General features: G+C 39.8%; 1 protein-coding gene across 1 annotated transcript; it reads left to right on the top strand.

The window, feature by feature from the left end:
* Nucleotides 1-817: 817 nt before the first annotated feature.
* ankrd13a (ankyrin repeat domain 13A) lies at nucleotides 818-7,262 on the top strand. Its single transcript, XM_041042680.1, has 16 exons — nucleotides 818-944; nucleotides 1,206-1,355; nucleotides 2,179-2,314; nucleotides 2,649-2,773; nucleotides 2,888-2,933; nucleotides 3,230-3,373; nucleotides 3,466-3,655; nucleotides 3,899-3,965; nucleotides 4,078-4,159; nucleotides 4,280-4,341; nucleotides 4,429-4,559; nucleotides 4,678-4,835; nucleotides 4,922-5,053; nucleotides 5,145-5,305; nucleotides 5,449-5,513; nucleotides 5,652-7,262. The coding sequence occupies exons 2-16, from the start codon at nucleotides 1,248-1,250 to the stop codon at nucleotides 5,848-5,850; spliced, it is 1,806 nt and encodes a 601-aa protein (XP_040898614.1). The 5' UTR covers nucleotides 818-944; nucleotides 1,206-1,247; the 3' UTR covers nucleotides 5,851-7,262.
* The last annotated feature ends 1,070 nt before the right edge of the window (nucleotides 7,263-8,332 follow it).

Genomic DNA, 8,332 nt, shown 5'->3' with positions numbered 1-8,332 from the left:
TTCTCCCTGTCTCGTATGATCCTGATTTTTAAAGCTACAGTCAACAATAAAACCAATACAAAGTAATATTGGTTTGGGTTTGTAGTGCGTTTCGAAGGTACACAGCCTGACAAACCTAGCTGAGGGTCAAATAACCACAGTAAATAACATAGGCGCAGGAGGTGAGTTTGATCTATGCACCCCGTGACACGGTATTAAAGAAGAGCCTATACAGTTTATGAGAAGAGCACGATTTGTTTACAACTAATCATGACGACGACGGCGAGGCGTGCTTTTAAAGCACACCTCGCACATCAGAATCAATCCTTTACTTTTAAATAAACTGACTTCAAATAAACAAATTAGTTGTACTACACAACTTAAGTCAGCTTCCACACAGAATGGAAGAATAGACCTGTGAAACATCAAGGTACCAAACATACGTTGCTAGAACAGACCGCCATGAATTATACAGTATAACCTGTGATTATTTAGTCAAAAATATATAGCACGTGTATTTAAAAAAAAAAAAATGTGTGTAGTTACGTGTGTGTAGTACACAATATTGTGCTGGCGGCAATGTTTCCGATTTTCAACCAACCCTATTAAGGCGTCGATCTCATTTCGACGTTAATAGGCAAAACATGTAATTTAATGTCTAAATACTGTCGTTACAGCGTTTGTTTTGTGAATGTTTATTGTTGGACAAAGCTGCATTAAAATTCAGTTATTTAAACTATAGAAACGTGGCACTGAATCGAGATTATACAGGCAATATACTTAAACTGAATGTTATTCAACCCCCATGCGGGCATGTTTGAATGGTTGCGCCCAAACTGGAACTGACTATCCTGTGTTTTTTTTCTAAAGGCGATGATTTAATCTACAAATCATGTTTCTGACGCGTGTTCACCGAAGAAATATTGGTTAATACACATAAATTAAGTCCCATTTAAAGGATCTTGGTAAGCTGTCTTGATTAGGTGTTGAGACTGTAAATCTGTTTCCATGTAAGACACCCCTGTCATTATTGGGTACTACTCCTGGCACTTCCTTGTTCAAAAGTTTTATTTAGGGGAAGGCTTGGGCAAAAGTTGGACACCGGTTTGGATATATTTCGACGTTGTTGTTGTCAAATATTAAGGGCATGGATCACATTTATCGTACATTTTGGCACAACTAGCCTGTAGCTACCGCAGTTTTTTTCCCATGGCTGTCATCATTAGAAGCTGGCTAACGTTGCACTGAGAGGCTCCATAAAGAGGAAGATGTCCACGGCTAACGTTAGCGAAGACATCGGAGTGAAGTTTCCCCTGCACGCTGCAGTGTGGGTGAATGATTACAGGAAACTGGAAGAACAAATAAGGATACCACAGGTTGGTAGATACACCGAATATGCTGCTAACCCTACACGTTCATGGTTGTTAGCTAGATGAAGCCAGGGGTGAGCTGTTAAATCTCCGTAGCCATCTAGTTAAAAGTAGGCCAGTCGTGTTGACAGATGCTCCGTAGTATCACACAGATATGGTTTGCAGTGTTTATGAAGAAAAAAAGTTAGTTGTTCGCTGATCAACAGGTTTGAAAGTTTACTTTTAAAAATTTTCACTTCATATTAATTTCCATGTAATGGAACCCAATCCAGTGGATTACTCACAGTATACATCTGAGTAAATAAAACAGAATAAGAACTGTCTGTATAACTATCTTTATTATATTTATGATATGTTGTGCAGTCATATTCACAGTCTCACACCTATCAAACATGCCACTAACTAACCTGACAAGTTATTACTAAGTATTACAAATTTTTAAAAAGCATCTATAATCTCATTGTGTTTTTCCTCACAGTAACTCGTTGCAGTTAATACTGATGATGTTGCAATATAATTACTATGATCCAGTGCCTCTAATTGTTACTACCCAACAATGGTGATTGATAATACTTTTACCACAGCAGCATGACTCATATAAAGACCAGACATGATGCTCAGTCTTGATACTGTGCTGACTACTGCTGTCCTGTATCATTATCAGTGTTGACCAAAATTTAAAGGGCTTAAACTGTGTGTATGAGGTATAATATGAAGGCCCTCAGTTACAAGTGAAGCTTTATTACAAGCTAGTCCAACCAGTTATCTATATATATTACACAAATTAAAGTGCAGGGAAAACATGTGGGTTTTTCTTTGATTTTCTCAGAATGACATAGAGGCTCTGGATCCCAGAGGTCGGACACCTCTGCACTTGGCTGTGTCTCTCGGGCACCTGGAGTCAGTGAGAGTCCTTCTGAGACACGGCGCTGAAGTGACAAAGGAAAATGCCAAGAACTGGACAGGTTAGTTATAAAACTGGCTACAGACAAGGAAATCTATGGTGCCATGAATGTGTTCTTCACTTCTCTTGCAGATATGCTTTTATGGATTTATGGGCTGCTTGATCACTTAGATCCCTTTCGTTCATTAACTTACACGTCATCTGCTGTTAATGGATTTTCTGGTTTGAAAAAAAAAAGCATATCCAGTCCTCTGACTGCAGTAAAACAGTTTCACTTTCCTTGGTTATTACTGTCACTGTTGAGGTTTTTTAATGGATAGTTGCTACTCCTGGGAACAGATGTGGTTACCTTAAAAGGTTTAGTGGTTTGTTTATACTTGCCTGTCTCTGTGTAGTGCTGCAGGAGGCAGTCAGCACCGGAGACCCAGAGATGGTTCAGTTAGTGCTTCAACGCAGAGACTACCTCAAAGCCTCCACTGCCCTGGGAGGAGTGCCTGAGCTGCTGTCAAAGATCCGAGAGGTTTTTCTTGATATATTTTCCTATTGGCTTGTCATCCACCCATCTAAGCGTGTGAATGGAAACAGTCACTGACAAAGGAAATAACTGGTCTGTTGTCTATTGTTTCATCCATAGTCTCCAGACTTCTATATGGAAATGAAGTGGGAATTCACCAGTTGGAGTAAGTTTGTGTGTGTGTGTGTGTGTGTGTGTGTGTGTAGAAGTCTGTATGCATGACAACCTGTTCATGAGGTACAGGCTGGTTATCAGCAGTTCAGTATGCAAAAGAAGAAGGTTTCTACAAGTGTATAAAATCTTTGCCAGCCAAGACTTTTCATCAGGTCATTCAGGATAAACGACATACCTGCCTTTGGTTAAGTGAAGCATTTCTTTTGGTTTAGTTATGAGTCACATTGTTTTTCATGTGTGGATACATTTCTTTCCATTGTGGGACATTGATATGCTGTTGCTTCACAGTCCCTCTTCTGTCCCGGGTTTGTCCAAGTGATGTTTGTCGCATTTGGAAAAGCGGCGCCAGCCTGCGAGTGGATGCCACTCTTCTAGGCTTTGAAAACATGACCTGGATCAGAGGGCGCAGAAGCTACATCTTCAGAGGAGATGGTGTGTGTTTTAACTCTCTTAGGCACAAAAAATTCCTCTGTGATTTGTGCTGTTTCTGTAAAATAACTCTATCCCTGACTGTATTTTTACAGATTCATGTGCAGAGTTAATGGAGGTGAACCATGATGATGAAGTAGTGGACACTGAGCGCTTCAACATCTCCCAAGAAATGGAAGATGTCACACTAGAGTCAATGCAGCCAGCTGAACAGGAAATTGCCAAAAGGTTGACTACTCCCATTGTCAACACCTACTTGGACACCAAGGATATTGCTTTTGAGAGGCAAGGGTCATAGTCTTTTTCTGTTGTCCTTTTTCTCATAATGGTATCGCTCACTGAGGTTGTTACTGTGTAAACAGTGATGCTAATCTTCCTTTGGATAACTTCCTGAAACACAGGTGATGGTGACTTGTCAAATGCATAAAACATCAATGATGGCTGCACACCAGAATAATATGATGGTGGATTTTTCCCATAATGATGATTTGTGTTTTTACAAATTATGACCCTTTTTTTTATTTACAGGACCAAGTCCGGGATATGGGGCTGGAGAACTGACAAAACTGAATTGATCAATGGATTTGAAGCCAAGGTTCACTGAAATTATGCATTTTCTTTTTATTGTAGCTAAAATGTATTGTCTGTGGAAACTTTGCAGCCTGTTTTTGATCATATCTGACTTTAGATTCTTGTTGTTTTCACAGGTTTTCAGTGTGAATAATGTGAATGTGGTAATCAGGACAAGGACAGAGCATCTTACAGATGAGGAGAAAGCCAGGATAAAAAGTAAGAGCAAAATCATGCAGACATCACTTTCCTGTTTTTATATTCCCCTTCACATATGTTTAATGGTTAATTTTGAGGTTGAGAGAACTGAAGTTAGATTTTTTTTTTCTTTGTTCAAAGGTGAGAGGAACATCCTGGAGTCTCTGCTGGGGACTGTGGAGCAGCATATAAGTGCACAAGGGGTAAGACATGTATTCATTTATTACATTGAAATCATGTATTTTATTCCCACCTGGCAGCTCATGTGATATGACTGCTTGACTTCAAAGGACCTTACTCTTGAATATGCAACTGCCACCAATCCCACTGCCATCACTCCAGAGGAATATTTTGATCCCGACTTTGACCTCGGGAACAGAGACATCGGCCGACCCATTGAACTAAGCATTCGAACACAGAAGTAAGACACACCATTTTAAGGTTATCATAACCTCACACTTTATTCCTCCTAGCTCTCTGTTATCTCTATCATGAAGTTAAGTCGTGCTCAGTGTTTTCTCTAATCTTGTCTCATGCAGGTTCAAAGGTACATTGTGGATGAGTGAAGAACATCCCCTGTCCCTGGTGGAGCAGGTAACCCCCATTATTGACCTCATGGCCCGGACAAGTTCCCATTTTGCACGGCTACGAGATTTTGTAACCCTGAAGTTTCCTCCTGGATTTCCTGTTAAAATAGGTATGTGAGGTTTTTATAGAGACTGCACCATGAAGGGGCATTTTCATCCCACTTCTGTTTTCACATTTTGTGTTATTCTCTTCCAGAGATTCCCCTGTTTCATGTTCTGAATGCCAAGATTACATTTGGTAATGTAAATAAATGCAGTACTACAGAGGAAGTGAACACAACGCCAGCAGCCACGCCAACATCCTCAGGAGAAGATGAAGAAGCTGCAGGTAGGATTGCAGCCAGTTTGACCAGATTATTAAAATACAAATTGCAAATCTGTGATCTCTACACCTTTTTCTTTGGTTTCCTCCTGTCCAGCACCACCTCCGTTTCAGGTGTGTCCCTCAGTATTTGTAGTGCCTGCAAATTACCACCGCCGAGGGGGCAGCCGTCACACACCCATGTCCAACAATGACGAGGAGCTTTTGCAGTACGCCATCCACCAGAGTCTCCTGGAGTCTCGCAGAGTCCCAGGCCAGGTCAGAACAACAATCACTAGAGTCCCTTGCAAATACCTCAGCATACACAAATCTGAAATCTGTTTTTACCACTTTCCATGCTGTCCTTCATTTTGCAACTCACTGTATCACTTAAGCCATCGTTAATGTCTGTGTCACTGTAGGAAGGGATCTGGGACGATACTGATGGGGAATTTGCTGATGTGATCCCCAGTAGCCAGAGTGACAGGTAGGAATGCAGGTTAAGGTTGCTAACATAGCAATAACAAAGTATAATTACATGGCAAAAAGCAACACCGCCTCTATGTGTCAGTAAAAGACTCAGAACAGAGCTGGACCTCACTTTCCCCTGCCAATGTCATTCTAGGAGTATCCCAGAGGGGGTGCTAGTGGAATATGGAGACACCTCCAGTCCTGCCAGCTCCATCTCTGCCTCTACCCCCGACTCAGACCTCCGCCTGGCCATGGAGCTCTCCGCTCGAGCTCAGGAGGAAGAGGAGAGGATGAGGAAGCAAGAGGAAGAGGAGTTGGAGAGGATATTGCAGCTGTCGCTCACTGAGAAGTAAAAGTAATAAAAGGGAATAATAATACAACTTTTCCAGATCCAGAAGCAACCACCACACCTCAGTTTCCCTTCCCTAACCACTGTCATCTATGCAACCGCAGATTTCTTTCTGTAACAGATCATACTTGCACAGGCAATATCAAACTCTCAGTATCCAATATTTTCCAAAAGGTATTTTTGGTAAGAGCATACTCCTTTTATATATTTCTATCTCAGCATAATGTGTCTCCATCCTCAAGCTTGATTCATGAACTCTTTGAGATATTTTTGGGCGGGTTCCACTTTTTATTTATTTATTTTCTTTTCCGGTTCAGAATCACAGCAGCAACCCACGTGTGTTGATCGTATCGTCATCGTGAATGCGGTCGATTCAGTGTAATTAAGGTTCTGTGAACAATAATATTTGACTACTAAAGGCGGCTTCATGTAGTGTGGGCACTCAGATGTGGCACTTAAGGTACAGAAGAAAGTTGTTTTTCTTAGTTTTCTTGGTACTTGTCGTCTGCTGTGGACCTAAAGGGACACATTTGAGTGTTTTCACTTTGAAGTCTTCCTACAGAGTCACTTTGTTGAGGACCATGGGCTCACTGAATAACGGAAATCTCAGGGTTCCAATTTTACACATTTTTCCCTTCACCTTCGAATTAGTTTGTTAAACTATCGGAAATTGTAGCATGGTAAATATTTCTGTGGTGCAAAATGGTATCATTCATACATATCACTCTTTGCTAAACCAGTTATAATTCAGAAAGTTGGGTTTGTTGAGTCAAGAAGTTAATAAGTAAATGCAAGTTCCTTGTTCTTTGTGAATGTACACTCTACAGATGGGTAAACAAAAGCATGTTGCTGCGAGAGAAACTTTAAATCGGCTGCATGGTAACGTGATATCTTTGCTACAACAAGGACCCAATTTTTTTTTTTTTTAAACCTTTTTAATCAAGTGTTTTCTCAGATTTCATGGTGAGAGAGGACATATTTGTGTTAACCGTCACTGAGTAACTTCAAGCATTATCACCTCAGTTCAAAAATGCAATAGCAAAGACCAGTCTGTCTGTGGATTTACAGCCGTCATGCAGCTTAGATGCAGTCACACGAGCAGTGATGCAGAGGTTTTTCTGATTCCTGAGGGCAGCCTGCCTTTTGTAGCCACAAACAACTCTAGACCTCTGAGCAGAAGAAAAGACAGCACAGGCTCAAAGGTCAAGCATGCCCGCCATATGTAGGATTAGTTTCTTCAGCATGTGCCAACGGATTGCTTTGCTCCGATAATGCGTGGTGGGAGCGGGGGGTGGTGACAGGTTTATGTGGTGCCACTCTGACTAAAACTTTCTGAACAGATTTATTAAAAACAAAAAAAAAAGTTGTAAAAACAAGATGAACAGAGTGATGCTGAGTAACATGCATTAACCACTATAGTTGATTTCACTGACAACCAACCACTTATCAAAGGTCTCTCTGCGTTGCTGCGTCTGATTTTCAGGGGCTTGAGCTGAAAAACTACTAATTATAATGATCAAATTGCCAAACTGCTGAACAGTCGACTTAAAAAAAAAAAAAAAAGGCTAGCTTTGGTTAATTTAATGCAGATCTTTGTAATGCACCATTTGAGCTGCAAACTTTTTTTTTAATATGTTAAGATTTTAAGAAAATGTGTTGGTTTCAAAATGTTTCTAAAATAAAAGCACTTTATTTCCACAAGGACTAAATGTGACTTTGTTGAAGTAGATTTTGTTGTCAGGTGAAGCGGTAACCTGTCGAAGACAGTTTCACAAGATTTATCAACAATGAAAGGATTTTATGTTTGTGCTGGCAGCAAAATGTGATCATAGTCATTTCAGTCCTAACATCTGCACTCTGGATATAGCACATAATCAAAGTATACTGTTGGACAATTTGATTGTGAAGGATTCACAGTTACGGCATAGGTGGAGTGTGTTCTAAAAACAGAATGGATGTTATTGTTGTCTGAATAGTAAGTTAAAATGGTTGCCACTTTCAGTGAAAAGATTTCTAACTTTTCTCCAACTGCTTCTGTCTAATTTTATTGTGTAGTGCCTGTCAGTGCATATAGACATATATATAGTTTAAAGTCCTTATGTGTCACACAAACAAAACAAAAAAAATAAAGGAACAAATAATCAAAACTGATTCCACGTTTAGGGAAAAAATATGGGTAAACTCTGGTTTCACGGATGTAGATTTAAGGAATGACAACTCTCACTTTGTAATCCCTTTGTAATCCCACTGTATTTAAAGTCTGCAGATCAGGCTTATATTTCCCTTTAAAAGAACTAATAATTCTTGGCCTTATAAGCAAACAAAATACACCTGATTACAGAATTTCCTTTAAATGTGAACTCCTAATAAATAAATAAATAAATAAACATTTAATAAAATGTGGCATACCTAATATATGTAATAGCCCGTGTTACTGGGTGTAAATTGGGCAAATAAATTATATCAACATTTGTAAACAAAGGCAT

Source organism: Toxotes jaculatrix, chromosome 7 (genome assembly GCF_017976425.1).
Source record: "Toxotes jaculatrix isolate fToxJac2 chromosome 7, fToxJac2.pri, whole genome shotgun sequence".
Classification (NCBI taxonomy): Eukaryota; Metazoa; Chordata; class Actinopteri; family Toxotidae; genus Toxotes; species Toxotes jaculatrix.
Note: the sequence above shows the minus strand (reverse complement) of the source record. Positions and strands in the feature narration are given on the sequence as shown.

Coding starts and splice junctions, on each gene's coding strand:
- ankrd13a (XM_041042680.1), top strand. CDS start 1,248: ATGTCCACGGCTAACGTTAGCGAAGACATCGGAGTGAAGTTTCCCCTG. Junction 3,966..4,077: donor TCAATGGATTTGAAGCCAAG/GTTCACTGAAAT, acceptor TTGTTTTCACAG/GTTTTCAGTGTGAATAATGT. Junction 4,342..4,428: donor AGCATATAAGTGCACAAGGG/GTAAGACATGTA, acceptor TTGACTTCAAAG/GACCTTACTCTTGAATATGC.